This window comes from Salmo salar, chromosome 14 (genome assembly GCF_965601325.2).
Source record: "Salmo salar chromosome 14, fSalSal1, whole genome shotgun sequence".
Lineage (NCBI taxonomy): Eukaryota > Metazoa > Chordata > Actinopteri > Salmoniformes > Salmonidae > Salmo > Salmo salar.
Window position 1 is genome coordinate 31,342,460 of NC_138304.1, and position 18,893 is coordinate 31,361,352.

Here is an 18,893-nt window from a genome sequence, read left to right on the forward strand (position 1 = left end):
CAACTAGTAAAAAGTAACACTCCTTCACCTCTCAGTTGGAAGATGAAAACACTCCGGCCACAAATCACTTTTAGGAAAGAAACAAAAAAAGCTTCTTTCCAACAGTGTTCCTCAAAAGTTTAAACCTATAAGATTGCCCCACTGATCCCTTGCTGTTGATTGGACCATATAAGAGCATCTCAGAGTGAATGCTTGGTTTTGATTGGTCTAGGTGCAGAGCGCTGGCAGAACGGGGCAGACGTCAGTGTGGACTACAACACAGCCGACCCTCTGACACGATGGGACTCCTACCAGAACATCAATGACGGGGAAGGTAACAGCAGCCACTCTGACTTATTTCTCCTGGAAGATAAAGCTTCCAGTCTTACTATCACATGATCCATTACTAACTATTACTAACTTACTATCACATGATCCACCACAACTAACAAACAAGTTCATCCAGATACCAAGCCATATCTGGGTCAGTAGTTTAGCATGTCAGTTTTATGAGTGAATGGAATTTATCTGCTTACATTGTCCATTGAGCCATTACTAGGGCGTTTTTTCTGCCCAGTAAAATCTCTGAGCCACATGTAGGCTATCCCTGTCAGGAACAACTCCTTAACCAAGCTCCAGTTTTACCAACACAGGTACACCCAGTAAAACCAATCAAACCACGTCTGGTTCAGTCAGTGCTTATTTTTTATAAATGAATGAATGGATCATTCCTGAGAGAGCCAACCCACTGGGCACAGATGTCAATTCAGCATCTATTCCACATTGGTTCAACATTATTTCTTTGAAATTACATGCAAACAATGTTGATTCAACCAGTCCGTGCCCAGTGGAAAGTGATAACTGCAGTATTTTTTCCAGTGAAACAGATCTCTCAGCAACCCTGTAAACGTCATGCTAGTCTCAGTACTGCAGAGCATGACAGATTCATAGTCCTATGCTCTGGTTGGCCCACCTCATTCTGTACTGTATCATATAGGGACCGCAGCATGATTACATTAACATACACACAGTCAGTCGTCCCTGGCCTAGTTTATGTGGCAGTGGGACCCATTACTCATAAGAAAGATTTGCACCAGGGCAAGTCGTATGGATTTTTTTTTATTTACTATGGCGAACAGAGGATATGAAGGATAGCATATCCTCTTGATGAACCAAAGGCACAGAGATTCTCATACTGCTAAGAATGGCCATGTCAATCTCAGCTTGGGTTAGGGTTAGGACAATTCTAGTGAGATGTTTCTGTAGGTCTTTTGGGTTGTTATTTGCTAGCGATGGAAAAGTGCTGCTACCGTAGGGCATACAGCAAGCCAGGGGTCATAGAGAGAACGGGTAGTTCCCCAGAGATTTCTGTTGTTGTTGTTGTATCAAATTAATAGGCATGCTTCAACCAACCCACTCACGCAGGCGCGGGTGTGCTCCCTCTCTCACACACACACACACACACACACACTGTCAGGGCGTCCCCTCCTAGCTGTGGTGGTTGCTGCTCTGCCAAATCTCTCCTCTCAACCGCGCAATTCACAACAACCTCCCAGAATAGAGCGATATGGTGGCATTAAAACATGAATCCACCCAGGCCCGTTACACAATAAGCATTTATATATAACACCCATAGAAGCCATTTGATGATAAAGACAATTTGTTATATTGCTTTATTTGAGAAACTCAACTACACAACTTTTATGTTTGAAGTGCTAGATCAAGAGTCTCTGGGCGCGTAATGAAAGAGCACATTTTTTAAATTAAAATATGAATTAAAGGCATACAGCAACAACCTAAACAAAAAATAAAAGTGTTGCTTTGAGGCTTTCCTGTGGAATATTTACAGCCTTGTTTTCTCATGTAAACTCTAGATTGGAGAGGAAAGACTGGGAGCTCTACAGGAATTCAGCAGCTACAGTCCATTGGCAGCTCCCAGTGTCCCTCTAACTAGCTGACAATCAGTGGGTTAAGGGAAGGAGGAAGTACTCTTGCCATTTTAAAGACTGCTTACCACCTCGTTGTTATGTATGTGGAAAGGCAACATCATTTACCTCAATGGCTTTTTAAATCTAATCTATTTGAAATTTGGGTTGATCTTCTAATTAAGTATTGTGTTTGAGTATACCATGGTGGAATGATCTTTAATGAGGGATATAAGAATAGGTCCTTTAGAAAAAAAGTCTTTATTGATCAAATCAAATCAAATGTATTTATATAGCCCTTCTTACATCAGCTGATATCTCAAAGTGCTGTACAGAAACCCAGGCTAAAACCCCAAACAGCAAGCAATGCAGGTGTAGAAGCACGGTGGCTAGGAAAAACTCCCTAGAAAGGCCAAAACCTAGGAAGAAACCTAGAGAGGAACCAGGCTATGAGGGGTGGCCAGTCCTCTTCTGGCTGATATAGCTGTTGTTATTGTATCAATCAATTAGATTTGATTGATATAGCTGTTGTTATTGTATCAATCAATTAGATTTCTTTACCAGGATTTTCTTTCCAGGATTTTCTTTTACACAATACTTTACCTCACACAACTTACTGGAAACTGAACTACTCTTTCCTGGGTAAATGTCCTGTCCATCAACAGAAACAAATCCAGCCAGTGTTTGTTTTGTTTTTTAGAAACTCACTTCCCGTGTACATGAATCAGGGGGTGTCCCTGTAATCATTACCAGGTGTGTCAACAACCGCCTTTGAGCCTATTCACAGATAAAGCCTAGACCACAGTAGACTTCTCCAGTACTGAGGGCTCCCTTCTCTCTCAACTCTGTTTCTGCCTCTAGCTCCCGGTGAGTGAGTCAGTGAGTCAGAGCAGAGCCATTTACCAGGCTAGCTGGATTAATGAGGAATGTTTTAGCTGAGGGCTGTCTGGCTGGGCACCAAACGGAAGCCTTAAAGGGAAGATTGCAGAATTAGGTTGCTGTTAATTAAACATTCTGATTTGCTTCATCCTTCCAACTAAATGTCCCAATATGACATATCACTTTACATTTGCAATTTGGGAGAAATTTATATTTTATCAGAATTTGACTGAAGTCATGAAAGAAACATTTTCAGAAATGTGACATAAAGAGGAGCACGAGAGGAGCAGGGCGAACCTGTCCACATAAGACGGTAAAGACCCACATCATGCAGAGTCCTACTATTGTTTTTGAAAAAATATTGTGGCACTCTGAATAAAGGGAACATCTGACCATATCCTGTGATTTATTTATTCTGTAGAATTTTTTTTGAAACACATACAGCTAGCAGGCTTTTATCATAGCCCTTTTACACTCCTGGCTTACCCCTACTAGCTAACCACTAGCTAACCACTAGCAGCCTTGAAACACATCACTTATTAGCAGTTCAGCACATCAGCATTTCTCCTACTGTTAGATATTAGACATTGAAAGTCTATAGCCAAACTGGCTAAAACTCTGTTGTTGGCCGATGGTAGCTATAGCTAGCCACACGCTAACCTGAGTGCTACTCAAACATTGGCTACCATGATATCCTGCAAGTTATATCGGACAGTAAAGATCAGTCAGTTTAACAAAAATAAAGACATACCTTGAAATAAAGAATTACATTAATCCGATTGGTATTTTACAATTTACAATTTAAAACAGTATTCTGTTGATGGAGTTGCTGTAGCTTGCTTTCTAGCTAGCTTCCATCCCAAAAACACCATGCTAGATCTGTGTGAGTGGGACAGTTCGTTCTGCATGGCCAGGTGCACTTACAGTGCATTCGGAAAGTATTTAGACCCCTTGACTTTTTATTAAAAACATTATTTTTTTAAATCCCTCAGAAATCTACACACAATACTGCACAATTACAAATCAAAAACGTTTTTTATATAATTTAGCAAATGTATAAAAAAAACTGGAAATATGAAATTTACACAAGTATTCCGACCCTTCACTCAGTACTTTGTTGAAGCACCTTTGGCAGCGATTACAGCCTTGAGTCTTCTTGGGTATGACGCTACAAGCTTGGCACACCTGTATTTGGTGAGTTTCTCCCATTCTCCTCTGCAGATCCTCTCAAGCTCTGTCAGGTTGGATGGGGGAGCGTTGCTGGACAGCTGTTTTCAGGTCTCTCCAGAGATGTTCGATCGGGTTCAAGTCCGGGCTCTGGCTAGGCCACTCAAGGACATTCAGAGACCTGTCCCGAAGCCACTCCTGCGTTGTATTGGCTGTTTACTTAGGGTCATTGTCCTGTTGGAAGGTGAACCTTCACCCCAGTCTGAGGTCCTGAGCGCTCTGTAGCAGGTTTTCATCAAGGATCTCTGTACTTTGCTCCGTTCATCTTTCCCTCGATCCTGACTAATCTCCCAGTCTCTGCCGCTGAAATAAATCCCCACAGCATGATGCTGCCACCACCATGCTTCACCGTAGAGATGGTGCCAGGTTTCCTCCAGACGTGACGCTTGGCATTCAGGCCAAAGAGTTCAATCTTGGTTTCATCAGACCAGAGAATCTTGTTTCTCATGGTCTGAGAGTCCTTTAGGTGCCTTTTGGCAAACTCCAAGCAGGCTGTCATGTGCCTTTTACTGTAGAGGGGCTTCCGTCTGGCCACTCTACCATAAAGGCCTGATTGGTGGAGTGCTGCAGAGAGGGTTGTCCATCTGGAAGGTTCTCCCATCTCCACAGAGGAAATCTGGAGCTCTGTCAGTGTGACCATCAGGTTCTGGGCAGGGTTCTTGGTCACCCTGACCAAGGCCCTTCTCCCCCGATTGCTCAGTTTGGCCGGGTGGCTAGCTCTAGGAAGACTCTGGGTGGTTCGAAACTTATTCCATTTAAGAATGATGTAGTCCACTGTTTTCTTGGGGACCTTCAATGCTGCAGAATTTTTGTTGGTACCCTTCCCCATATCTGTGCCTTTTCACAATCTTGTCTCTAAGTTCTACGGACACTTCCTTCAACCTCATGGCTTGGTTTTTGCTCTGACATGCACTGTCAACTGTGGGACCTTATACAGACAGGTGTGTGCCTTTCCAAATCATGTCCATAAGGCTGCAACGTAACAAAATGCTGTAACGTAACAAATGTGGAAAAAGGTAAGGGGTCTGAATGCTTTCCGGATGCACTGTATATAGTTGGCTATCTTGGTTTTTCATTATCTACTAGCAATATAACATGACAAAACTCTTTGGGCATTTTAGTACCTAAAGTTAAGGTCGGAAGCTTACGTACACCTTAGTCAAATATATATAAACTCAGTTTTTCACAATTTCTGACATTTAATCCTAGTCAAAATTCCCTGTCTTAGGTCAGTTAGGTTCACCACTTTATTTTAAGAATGTGAAATGTCAGAATAATAGTAGAGAGAATGAATTATTTCAGCTTTTATTTATTTCATCACATTCCCAGTGGGTCAGAAGTTTACATACACTCAATTAGTATTTGGTAGCATTGCCTTTAAATTGTTTAACTTGGGTCAAACATTTTGAGTAGCCTCCCTCAAGCTTCCCACAATAAGTTGGGTGAATTTTGGCCCATTCCTCCTGCCAGAGCTGGTGTAATTGAGTCAGGTTTGTTGGCCTCCTTGCTCGCACACGCTTTTTTAGTTCTGCCCACAAATGTTCTATAGGCTTGAGGTCAGGGCTTTGTGATGGCAACTCCAATACCTTGACTTTGTTGTCCTTAAGCCATTTTGCCACAACTTTGGAAATATGCTTGGGGTCATTGTCCATTTGGAAGACCATTTGCGACCAAGCGACCAAGGACTCATTTTACTGTGGATATAGATACTTTTGTACCCGTTTCCTCCAGCATCTTCACAAGGTCCTTTGCTGTTGTTCTCGGATTGATTTGCACTTTTCGCACCAAAGTACGTTCATCTCTAGGAGACAGAACGTTTGTCCTTCCTGAGTGGTATGACGGCTGCGTGGTCTCTACTTGCGTACTATTGTTTGTACAGATGTACCTGGCACCTTCAGTCGTTTGGAAATTGCTCCCAAGGATGAACCAGACTTGTCGAGGTCTACAAAAAAAAAATCTGAGGTCTTGGCTGATTTATTTTGATTTTCCCATGATGTCAAGCAAAGAGGCACTGAGTTTGAAGGTAGGCCTTGAAATACATCCACAGTTACACCTCTAATTGACTCAAATGATGTCAATTAGTCTCTCAGAAGCTTCTAAAGCCATGCCATCATTTTCGGGAATTTTCCAAGCTGTTTAAAGAAAGGCACAGTCAACTTAGTGTATGTAAACTTCTGACTCACTGGTATTGTGATACAGTGAATTATAAGTGAAATAATCTGCCTGTAAACAATTATTGGAAAAATTACTTCTGTCATGCACAAAGTAGATGTCCTAACCGACTTGCCAAAATGATAGTTTGTTAACAAGAATTTTGTGTAGTGGTAGAAAAAACGAGTTTTAATGACTCCAACCTAAGTGTATGTAAACTTCCGACTTCAACTGTACTTACCAGATTCACATCAATCATTGAAGCCACCCGTCGTTATGCTGCAGTAGCACCGGTGGTGTCAGTGGACTTGAAGCAACATTGACTGTGAGCACAGTACCGTTTTTTAGCATCAGCTTCATGGTGAATCCACTCTTCCACCGTTGGTAGCCATCAAAATTACTGAAGCACCAGGGGTTACCCTCCTCACAAAGCGGCCAAACGTCTCACATTTCGGCAAACATGCATGCCGGTAAACAGTGGTTCTAGTGCACTGCCGCTACCATCAGGCCGTTCCCTTCTTGACATCAAAGCCGCAATTGATTGTTGGTATATGAGTTGTTGATCAATGTAATTCAAATTGCAAAAATAGAAGTGCATAACATAGTTTTCTTATACACTGTTGCTTAAAGACCGTTTAGATGGAATTTAATCCATCTGCGTTGTTCAATTTGTGGAAATATATTGTGCAACCTTCCCTTTAACGGCAGCTAGGCCAGGGCCCGGCCAGGAGGGATAGAAATGAGGATGATGATGGTCATGACTCACAGGCCTGTCATACAGTAGGAGAGGAGGAGGAGGGATGGCAGATGGTAATAACAGTAATGTGAGCAGAGTAAGAGTAGGGTAATTTCAAAGGTGTAGCAACAACAATCCCTCTGGGGGTTAAGAATAGTTGGCGTCAGATCAACAGTTTTGCAGCTACATTCCCATTTGCCCTAATGCTTGTTGAGTGTGAAGAGTGTTTTATAACACCATAATAACCTAAGAAAATGTACAATTTCTAACCAAAAGTTGTTTGATCAATGCCTCCATTCCTCCCCACCCCTTTACACACATGCACACACACACGCACGCGCTCACACACACACATAACATGCACCACGCATGTGTAACCGAATGTGAAATGGCAAAGCTAGTTAGCGGGATGCGCTAACAGCGTTTCAAACGGTGACGTCACTCGCTCTGAGACCTTGAAAAGCCGAGGCTTTTGTGGAGCTATAGGTAACGATGCTGCGTGGGAGGCGGTTGTTTATGTGTGCAAAAGGTCCCTGGTTCGAGCCCAGTTAGGGGTGATGAGAGGGACGGAAGCTATACTGTTACATTGATGCTGTTGACCAGGATCACTGGTTGCTGCGGAAAAGGAGGAGGTCAAAAGGTGGGTGAGTGTAACCGATGTGAAATGGCTAGCTAGTTAGCGGTGGTGCTCTTTTTAGCAAGAAATAAAGGCATTTCACTGTACTAGTGCAAGTGACAATAAAAACTTGAAACTTGAAGTTCTAGGATAGATGAAATGGGTCAAAGATGAAGACCACCAGATGGGACCATACTTGGTTAACCACCCATGGACCTCAGCCATGCCAGTGTGTGTCTTATGATAGACAAAATCAGTAGAAACAATTGTTGAACCCCATAATTGAGGTTCGGACACATCTGTTTCCACGCTGGTGTACGCAGCGCGGATGGCAGGCATGTCATTTCATAATACAACAGAGCGAGAGAAAAAACAACCTGGCTATCTGGGTAGGTTTCAAAAAACCAGCAGAGGGCACAACTAGAAGGCAGGCTCGCTCTAATGAAGTCGCTCTTTATAGTGTGAAAGAAAGCGGGAAGGAGGAGAGGAGAAGAAATGTTGTTTTCAATCCTCACTGCTTCTCTCTCTCTCTTTCTCAATTCAATTCAAGTGCTTTAATGGCATGGGAAACATATGTTAACATTGCCAAAGCAAGAGGAAATAGATAATAAACAAAAGGGAAATAAATAATAACAATTTACAGTAAACATTACACTCAAAGAAGTTCCAAAAGAATAAAGACATTTTCAAATGTCATAATATGTCTATATACAGTGTTGTAACGATGTGCACATAGTAAAGTACAAAAGGGAAAATAAATAAATGTAAATATGGGTTGTATTTACAATGGTGTTTGTTCTTCACTGGTTGCCCTTTTCTTATGGCAACAAGTCACAACTCTTGGCACACCGTGGTATTTAACCCAGTAGATATGGGAGTTTATCAAAATTGAGTTTGTTTTCAAAATCTTTGTGAATCTGTAATCTGAGGGAAATATGGGTCTCTAATATGGTCTCTCTCGCTCTCTCATACCCTCTTCCTCCCTCCCAGCAGGGTAGTCCCCTGATGCAGCCGGGCTCGAGTTCGGGTTACAGCTCAGCTCAGCACCGGGCCCTCCCCCACCCACAGGCCCCACCCCATGGCCCCTCCCCACTTGTTTACATTCCTCAAGGTCCCCCCTGTGTGGAGTGCAAATACTCTCACCTTCCTTCTCACTGCTAGCAGGACTAGTATGTGTGTGTGGGAGCCTACTATCTGTTTGCTAAACATCACAGTCCTTATTTATTCCCTCCCGCTCTCCATATCTTCCCTCTATTTCTCAATTTTGTTATGCGGGAGATGGTGGTTGTCTAGTGCGTGCACTTATTTACCTGCAGCCGGTCAAGGAGAAGGTAAGAGCTGTGGCTGCATTCTATTTTGAAGAAGAAGGGGGGCCTTGAGGGAAGAGGAAGAAAGGGGGAGAGAAGTGGGAGGGTAACATACTGAGGCACCAGAGGGAGAGAGAGGAGGGAGACATCTGTCTTCAGAATTGTTACTACCTTTGCCAGTTGGAATGCTGTAGAGGGATCTGTTGGAATACTCCTAGAAGTTCTGTTCTGACCTGGAATGTAGCCTGCTGAGGAGGCCTGAGACTTGCTTTAGAAAGCCGGATGTGAGTTCAAGAGAACCCTGTGTGTGTGTGTGTGTGTGTGTGTGTGTGTGTGTGTGTGTGTGTGTGTGTGTGTGTGTGTGTGTGTGTGTGTGTGTGTGTGTGTGTGTGTGTGTGTAGCAGTGTAGGGGGGAAACCAGCATAAGGCAGGGTAGAGGAGGAGGGTATCTTTTATCATGCGTGTCTGGTATTCAGATCCTACAACAGCCCTGTTGGCTTGACTGAAAGGAAAGTACTTAACGCACCAGATTGAGACAGAGGCACCAGGGTCATGTTGCTAACTCTCCTTTGTTGAGCTAGAGGAGAGTGACACTGATTGTGGAATGGCGCTTTTACCCAGGACTTCAACACAGCCTTTGTTTGCACATGGAACACGTCTAATGCATTGAACTGCATTCTGTAAGTACCGGTTGCTTGTCTTGTTAGCTAGCTAGAACTCTTTCATTTTTTCTTCAGTAACCTATTCGAGGAATGAGCGAGAGTGATGAATTTGACTGTGCTGTTTTGATCTCTGACTGTGGTTGTATTTTTCTGCCGAGGGTTTAACTGGGCTGTTTAGACATATGTTGGAGGGTCAAAGGGTAGTAGGGACGGGTTGGTAAATCACCCCACAGTGAGGAATGCAGAGATCAAACACTGTGACTGACTGACTGGCTGGGGACTAAACATCACTTTGTCTCTCCTATATCAGCACATAGAGAGACCAGTTAGTTATATCACCTGAACATGAGGAACACCGTACAGCACAATGTACGAATGAGAGTTATAGGTGCTTTATTAAAAAAAATTCACTCGCTAAATAATGTGGCTGATGGTTAGAACTTGGGAGTTCTTGGAGTGGGATCAACTGTAGCCTAAATCATTGTTGGTTGGTGATACTTTTGTGGTTTTATTTAATCAGAATGGTTAGATTTTGTGATTAGTTTGTGTTGTTTTGGTTTGAGATTGAGGGGAAACTATTCTGTGCTGCACTGTTGTCTAGGAGAACACTCTTGTCATGTGCAGTTGAAGTGCTGATAATTCCCTTGCTTTGTTGTTCTTACAACCTGTAGCCTACTCATTGTCCACCAGCTCTGAAAATGTGGCATACTTTTGAGTTAATGTGTGTGTTCATTTGAATGTTTGTGTGTCAAAAGGTGAGTTTGTGTATCCCTGTTTGTTTTTATCAGCGAGCTGTACTTGTTGTTCATTCCATGTGATTGTGAATGTGAGAACTTATTTGTGTATGTGAGAACGTGATCGTCTTTGTGGTCATGTGAGCGTCTTTGTGGTCATCCACCTGTATGTGTGTGTGTCCATGTGTGGTCATGTCTGTGTGTGTGTCTCCGTACCAGCTGACCGTTTGAAGACGCTCCATCTCTTGTCGTTCCAGTGCCTCGCTCTCAGGGCCTGGCCCAGGACAAAGCAGCCCTGTCCAAGAGGAACGCTAACGGGGGAGGATCCACCAACATGACCCTGGGCCGTGGAGCCCACCGAGCCACCTCTATCACCAGCAGCCCCGACCACAGCGACCACGCCCTGTCAGCCAGCAGCGACTCAGGCCTGTCCAGCACCTCCCTGTGGACCGACCGACCCCCAGCTCCTATCACCACCAGCACCAGGTCCCAGCAGGGCCCCAGCCGCCAGGAAAAGGCCCAGCTGAAGCGCCTGCTGAGTGGGTTTGGCCTGGAGGAACCCTCCCGAGAGGTCGAGGAGATGTCTGAGTGCGGAGGTGGAGGGCCAGGAGGGGTGGCCTTCCAGAGACTGGTCCAAGTCCAGGTGCATGTCGTCGGAGACCCGCGGCCCCCCAGGGAGAGGGAAACGGACATCCTGGATGACCTGGTCCTCCTGTCGGGTCACGACCTGCACAGTGTGGACAGCCTGGGAACCCTGTCATCGTCCTGCCACAAGAGCAGCCAGAATTCCCTGCTGTCGGATGGCTTTGGCAGCCCCGGGGGAGAGGAGCTCCAACACCAGCACCACCACCCAGCCCCTGCAGCCATGGAGGAGTACGAGAGGGCCTACGCTGAGGCCCGGAGGGGCTGTCTGGGCCAAAGGAGTGCTTCGATCTCTGCCTCCACCCCAGCCAGCACTGTTCCCATGCCCAAGCAGCAGGTCTACCTACAGGGCAGCTACTCCACACACACCTGGGTGCGCCAGCAGCAGATGGTAGCAGCCCATCAATATGCCTACCTGCAGGCCGAGGAGGGTGAGGAAAGAGAGAGGTACCCAGGGAACAACAAGCAGCAGGAGGGAAGCCCACCCAAACCACCAGCCCCTACAGTGCCACAACAAAGCTCCGTGCTGAGGATGGACACTGCTGTCCAGAGAACGGTGATGGCCCTGCCAGAAACTCACAGTGAGCAGTCTCCTGCGGTCGTCAACAAGAACAAGCGAGACGAGGAGTTCAACTCTTTGACCGTGGACATTGATAACTCCATCGACCAGCTCAACCAGTTGATTATGGACCTGGACCCCACGTTCATGCCGGTCCCCACACGCTCCAGCTCGGTCAAGAGGAACGGAGGTACAGGGACGCACGTGAATGGCTCTGCCACCACCACCACCACCACCTCAACAGGCTGCCCCAATGGAGTCAGTCACAGACTCATGGATAACAGTACAGCCCCACTGCAAAGCACACAGCAGTCAGGTAAGACAGACAGCAAGCTCTGGGTGTGGTGGTGGTGGTGGTGTGGTGATAGGAATGGTGGTGGTTAGAGCTGGGTGATATGGCCAAAATATCATATCCCGATAAAGGTCATTTCATATCCCGATAATGATACATATCACGATATAGCACATTTTCTGTAAATTCAATTTATAAATAGTTTATATAAAATGACCACATGTAAAGGCCTCTTTCTAATTACATTTTGAATTATACTCAACAAATAAAAAGGTACTTACTCATATTCGATTATTTATTTTATTTAGAACGTGTGTAAATTTTCAATTAAGCATGTAACAAAATGTAAAATATGAATGTATAAAATCTAAAAAGGTAAATAGAAAACTTCAACTATAGTTGCAAACAAAATAAATATAGGCCTAAAATATATTTTTTTTTGGGGGGGGGCTTGCCTGTTTTGCATGTTATTTTGGCATTAATACGTGTCACATATCAATTTGCATTTGGTACCTTGGGTCGAGTGTTAGCACCAACTCACGAAATCCCAGTTTCTGGACCGTGTAAATTGGGGCCATGTCTTTGCAGATGTAAGTTGTAACGGCAGCTGTTATCTCCTTCCATCTTGGTGATTCTTTGCCATACGGTATGCCGCGGGAAAAAGCCTCTTGCAACGTCTGAGTCGGGGGGTTGTTTTGAGCATTCGACTGTACTTTTTTGGGGTCTCATCCGCAGACTCTCTCTGTACCGTTTCACATGATTTTTGCATAGGTGGTAAAATAGGTAAGTGGTGTTTGAGCCTGTTGTCAGGACCGGCCTGCAGCATATTTTTCAGTGGACGGTTTTCTGGTCCGTGTCAGACTTTTTATACTCAAACCACGTCCATGCGACCAAAGTTGCCCCTCCTTTAGGTACGAACTCCGTGTCTCCATTCTCTGTGTCACGTTCACTCTCTTCCATGTTTGTGTTGCAAATTTCCTCAAAGCGTTGTCCAATTGACGAAAAATATTGCCGTACAGAGTGTGATTTGCGACACAAGGAAATAAACGATAATGGTGATTCAATAATAGTACTGGTGGTAATGTTAGCGCTGGTGGTGGAAATGTGACGCAACCTCTGCAAATAGCAAAGCTTCATGAAAAATGGTGGTGGTAGGAAATCAATGAGACAGTCAGATTTTATAATGCATCTGTTCTGGGAGAACATCAACATGAAATCCTCCCTTCTCTTACAACATAGTGTTAACTTTACCAAAACGCACTTTTGCTCTCTCTCCCACCTGGAGGGCTGTTTGCCAGTGTAAATAGCAGGGTTCCTGACAGCTTTTCAGATGTTTTCAGCTTGTTTTTGAGTCAGAGGCCATTGTCGAGGCTTGTCTGTGTACAGCTATCTCACTCCGGAATCAGACGGAGAGAGAGGGCTGTCATCAGCTCTGTAGATCTAGGCTCACACATCTCTAGAACATTCATACATGTGGGACACTATACTGCTGTCATGGAATGTCTTTGAAAGTTCCTCACACGTTCTCAGGCCCTACTTGTCATTTGCTCACTGAAGCTGCTTTTATCAGTAGAAACACCAGCTTGATGTTTCTTGCTTTCAGAAAACAGTGTCTTCATGATAAAGGGAATATTCAGCTGTCGGTGTCAGCAGGTCCCCTTGCATGTTATCTATATAAAATAATAAAAAAACAGAAGTGGAGGAATATTCTATCTTACTTACTTATTATTGTATGTTTTGAACATTGCAATAGTTTTCCACAAAAAAACATTGGCTTATCTTTAGTTCAGATGCCAAATATTTCTCTCTGGAAGTCTGGATATTATTTTGGTCTATTATGCCCTTGTTCATGGACATAGACGTTGATTCTGAAACACTGTGCCAAAGAATCCTAGGAGTGTTCAGTGCTTATCAGTGACTGAAAAGTAGCCTACGTCTCCCACCAGCTTTGGACCTTAGCCATTCACAGTATTTTGGTCTGTAATCTGAAACCAGCTAATTTCATTATCTCACTTTGTTCGTTTCCCTCTATTAGTGATATGTACAGTATCTTGCAGATAACTATTCAAATGTACAGATTTAATCTTACGCACTTACTAAAACCACAAATGTTTTGTATTTCTTCATTTCACCAAACTTGGCCGTGTCTTCTCAGTTGTTGAACTTGTGAATGTTGTTGACTCAAGAATAAGCATGCAGTGCAGTTCATTGGCTCTGGAACTGTGGTCCACCATTTTGTTTCTACCTGGAGTAAGTGAGTGCGGTCTGGCTGTCAGTAGAGTGTGAATAACGTTAAGATATGTACCTGGAGCAGCCAGGGGGCACGTAAAGAGGTTAGCGCAGCACGGGGAGGAGGGCCCTGGAATTTCCAAGAGAGGAACAAGTGTGCCTGCCCCGAGGCATCGCATTTTCCATCCGATTTCAGAGACTTGTACCTGTCTGCGCATATCCGGTACATACAGTGGAACATCCAGACTGACACACAGCACAGTGCAGAAACATGCTGTGTTTTGCTTATTTACATGAAGGACATATACAGATGTAGAACCTTAATTTGATCACTCTTGTTGCTGAGAATTTTCCTGCACAGCAGGAAATGCAAACGTGTAGTGTATTTGAGCTTTAAGAAGGCTTCTAAACTTTGTAATTTCCACTTTGAAATTTCAGACTTGATTTGCCCCCCAAAAAATGTATCAACCCCTACAGAAATGTCCATTAATTATAATCTACATAATAATTCACATTTCCTGTTGCTGAATGAGGATTTTCCTGCTGAAGCAAACTGGATGAAATTAAGATCCTATATCTGTATATTGAGTTGGTTTAGAGTAGACGTCTGTGTCGATGTGTAGATGAATAATGATTAGTGTTAAGGTGAACATAGTGTGCAGGTGAGTTGTTAAGGCTAAAGTGTGATTCATGTGACTTACAGTGGAAAGGGAATAGCTTCGTGGTTCAGGGACAACTCATAACGTGACTGTACGTACAGTACAAATCAAAAGTTTGAACACACTTACTCATTCCAGGGTTTTTCTATATTTTTGCTATTTTCTACATTGTAGAATAATAGTGAAGACATCAAAACTATGAAATAACACATAAAGAATAATGTAGTAACCAAAAAAGTGTTAAACAAATCGAAATATATTATATATTTGAGATTCTTCAAAGTAGCCACGCTTTGCCTTGATGACAGCTTTGCACACTCCTAGCATTCGCTCAACCAGCTTCACCTGGAATGCTTTTCCAGTAGTCTTGAAGGAATTCCCACATATGCTGAGCACTTGTTGACGGCTTTTCCTTCACTCTGCGGTCCAACTCATCCAAAGCCATCTCAATTGGGTTGAGGTTGGGTGATTGCACTCCATCACTCTCCTTCTTGGTCAAATAGCCCTCACACAGCCTGGAGGTGTGTTGGGTCATTGTCCTGTTGAAAAACAAATGATAGTCCCACTAAGCGCAAACCAGATTGGATGGCGTATCGCTGCAGAATGCTGTGGTAGCCATGCTGGTTAAGTGTGCCTTGAATTCAAAATAAATCACTGACAATGTCACCAGCAAAGCACAATCACACCTATTCCTCCATGCTTCACGGTGGGACCCGCACATGCGGAGATCATCCGTTCACCTACTCTGCATCTCACAAAGACATGGCAGTTGGAACCAAAAATTGGAAATTTGGACTGAGTAGTGGTTTCTTTGCAGCAATTCGACTATGAAGGCCTGATTCACTTGTCTGTTTCTTGAACTCCGTGCAATTTCTGAGGCTGGTAACTCTAATGAACTTATCCTCTTGTAACGGCTGTCGTCGGAAGAAGACCAAGTTGCAGCGGAGTTAGTGTGCATCATAATTTCATTAAGAAAGAACACTATACAACTACAAAACAAGAAAAAACCGACAGCCAAACAGTACTGACAGCTAACACACTGAACAGAAACAATTACACACAAAACCCCAACGGAAAAACATGCACTTATGTGTGACTCCCAATCAACAACAACGAACTTCAGCTGTGCCTGATTTGGGAGCCACACACGGCCCAACACAAAGAAATACAAACACATAGAAACAGAACATAGAACGCCCTGGCCTAACCAAAATAAAGAACAAAAAACCCCTCTCTATGGCCAGGGCGTTACAGTACCCCCCCCCCCCCCCCCCCCCCCCCAGGTGCGGGATGTAGCCTCTGCCCCACCCTTGGCGTCGCCCTCTTAGGTGGCGCACCTGGCCGCGCCGAAGGTCTGGTGGGCGACCCTGGCTTCGCCCGGCTGGCGGGCGACCCTTGTTGCGCCCGGCTGGCGGACGCCCCTGGCTGCGCCTGGCTGGCTGGCGGGCGGCTCTTGCTGCGCCCGGCTGGCGGGCGGCGATGGCTACGCCCGGCTTGCGGGCGGCGATGGCAGATCCGGACAGGCGGGCCACTCCGGCTGATCCGGGCAGACGGGCCACTCCGGCAGCTCCGGGCAGACGGGCCACTCCGGCAGCTCCGGGCAGACAGGCCACTCCGGCAGCTCCGGGCAGACTGGCCACTCCGGCAGATCCGGCACGGCGGGCCACTCTGGCAGATCCGGCACAGCGGGCCACTCTGGCAGATCCGGCTCAGGATTCACCAGGCTGGGGAGACATGAAGGAGGCCTGGCTCTGGGCGCAGGCCCTGGACTCACCAGGCTGGGGAGACCCGCTGGAGGCCTGGTCTGAGGAGGCGGCACAGGAGAGACCAGGGTGGAGGGATCCACCGGAGGACTGGTCCTTGGAGGAGGCACAGGCTTGACCAGGATGAGGAGACCCACTGGAGGACTGGTCCGTGGAGGAGGCACGGGCTTGACCAGGATAGGGAGACCCACTGGAGGACTGGTCTGTGGAGGAGGCACGGGCTTGACCAGGATAGGAAGACATGCAGGAGGCCTGGTTCTGGGCGTAAGCACAGGACGTGCAGGGCTGGAAGACATGCAGGAGGCCTGTTTCTGGGCGCAGGCACAGTCTTCACCAGACAACCAGCACGCACCTCAGGACGAGTATGGAGAGCTGCCTCAGGTGACATCATTTCAACGACACGCTCCGTAGGGCGAATGCCGTGCCTTATGCACCAAACTAGCAGCTCTCTCATCTCTCTCTCTCCTTTAATCTCCCCATTAACTCCTTCACAGTCTCTGCCTCGTACCCCTCGCTCACCTCCAATGTCAACCCGACTGACTCTGGTTCCGACCTCGGCTCCGCTGACTGTCCCGTGTGCCCCCCCCCCCCAATTTTTTTATTGGGGCTGCCTCTTGTGCTTGTTGCGCTCTCTCTCCTCATAATATCGCCTCTCCGCTCTCGCCGCTTCAATCTCCCACTGCGGGAGGCGATACTCCCCAGCCTGAGTCCATGGTCCCTCTCCGTCCAGTATCTGTTCCCATGTCCATGAGTCCATCAAGCTGTTCTCCTGTTGATCCTTCCTCCTCCGCTGCTTGGTCCTGGTTTGGTGGGTAATTCTGTAACGGCTGTCGTCGGAAGAAGACCAAGGTGCAGCGGAGTTAGTGTTCATCATAATTTAATTAAGAAAGAACACTATACAACTACAAAACAAGAAAAAACCGACAGCCAAACAGTACTGACAGCTAACACACTGAACAGAAACAATTACCCACAAAACCCCAACGGAAAAACATGCACTTATGTGTGACTCCCAATCAACAACAACGAACTTCAGCTGTGCCTGATTTGGGAGCCACACACGGCCCAAAACAAAGAAATACAAACACATAGAAACAGAACATAGAACGCCCACCCAATGTAACACCCAGGCCTAACCAAAATAAAGAACAAAAAAACCCTCTCTATGGCCAGGGCGTTACACCTCTGCAGGAGAGTTAACTCTTTCTTTCCTGTGGCGGTACTCATGAGAGCCAGCTTCATCATAACGCTTGATGATTTTTGTGACTGCACTTGAAGAAATGTTCAAAGTTCTTGAAATTTTCCGAATTGACTGACCTTCATGTCTTAAAGTGGTTTCTCTTTGCTTATTTGAGCTGTTCTTGCCATAATATGGACTTGGTCTTTTACCAAATAGGGCTATCTTCTGTATACCACCCCTACCTTGTCACAACACAACTGATTGGCTCAAACACATTAAGAAGGAAAGAAATTCCATATACTTTTAACAAGGCACCGCTGTTAATTGAAATGCATTCCAGGTGACTACCTCATGAAGCTGGTTGAGATAATTGTTTTATTTTTATTTAACTAGGCAAGTCAGTTAAGAACAAATTCTTATTTACAATGACGGCCTACACCGGCCAAACCCTGACGACGCTGGGCCAATTGTGCGCCGCCCAATGGGACTTCCAATCACAGTTGGTTGTGATACAGCCTGTTATTTAGTGACGCCTCTAGCATTGAGATGCAGTGCCTTAGACCGCTGCGCCACTCGGGAGCCCCAAACATCAAGAATGCCAATAGTGTGCAAAGCTGTCATCAAGGCAAAGGGTGGTGACTTTGAAGAATTTCAAATATAAAATATATTTGGATTTGTTTAACACTTTTTTGGATACAACATGATTCCATATGTGTTATTTCATAGTTTTGATGTCTTCACTATTATTCTACAATGTAGAAAATAGCAAAAATAAAGAAAAACCCTAGAATGAGTAGATGAGTTCAAATGTTAGATTTGTACTGTATAAGTACACAAGACTTGGAAAGGTACCTCTGTTATGCTAAATGTTTTACATCTATGGGCAAAATCACAAATTGTATCTTGACAGACAGACATAACTGCTGTAGCCATAAATCACATGTGTAGAGCAGCTGTATTGAAGACATACACAAACACTGGCACACTCATAAACACTCCACATAAAACATTCTGAACATTACAAGCAAACTCACTCTACGACACAGCTACGACACTGTTGTGTGCAACTTAAGCCCAATTATAAATGCATGAATAGAGTTGTGTTTTGACTCCTTTTCTTTGTTGAAATAGGCTGTCGTACTTCAAATCAAATCAAATTGTGTTTCTCACATGCGCCAAATGCAACGGGATTAGACTTAACCGTGCAATGCTTGCTGACGAGCACTTCCAAACGATGCACGGTAAAAAACAATATATATAATAAAAGAAAAATAGTAACACAAGAGGAATAAAATACACAAGAATGTAGCAATACATTCCAGAGAAATGTGCAGATGTATGAGGTATCTGAGG

At 45.0% G+C, this 18,893-nt stretch overlaps 1 protein-coding gene across 4 annotated transcripts in view; it reads left to right on the top strand.

The window, feature by feature from the left end:
- The window catches only part of LOC106569166 (tensin-3), a 75,380-nt gene that overhangs the window by 17,042 nt on the left and 39,445 nt on the right, over nucleotides 1–18,893 (top strand). For all 4 annotated transcript variants that reach the window (XM_014140218.3, XM_014140219.3, XM_082960897.1 and 1 more), the window contains 2 exons: nucleotides 212–313; nucleotides 10,474–11,733. In XM_014140218.3, coding sequence (XP_013995693.2) covers nucleotides 212–313; nucleotides 10,474–11,733 — 1,362 coding nt within the window. The remainder of the gene's footprint in view (nucleotides 1–211; nucleotides 314–10,473; nucleotides 11,734–18,893) is intronic.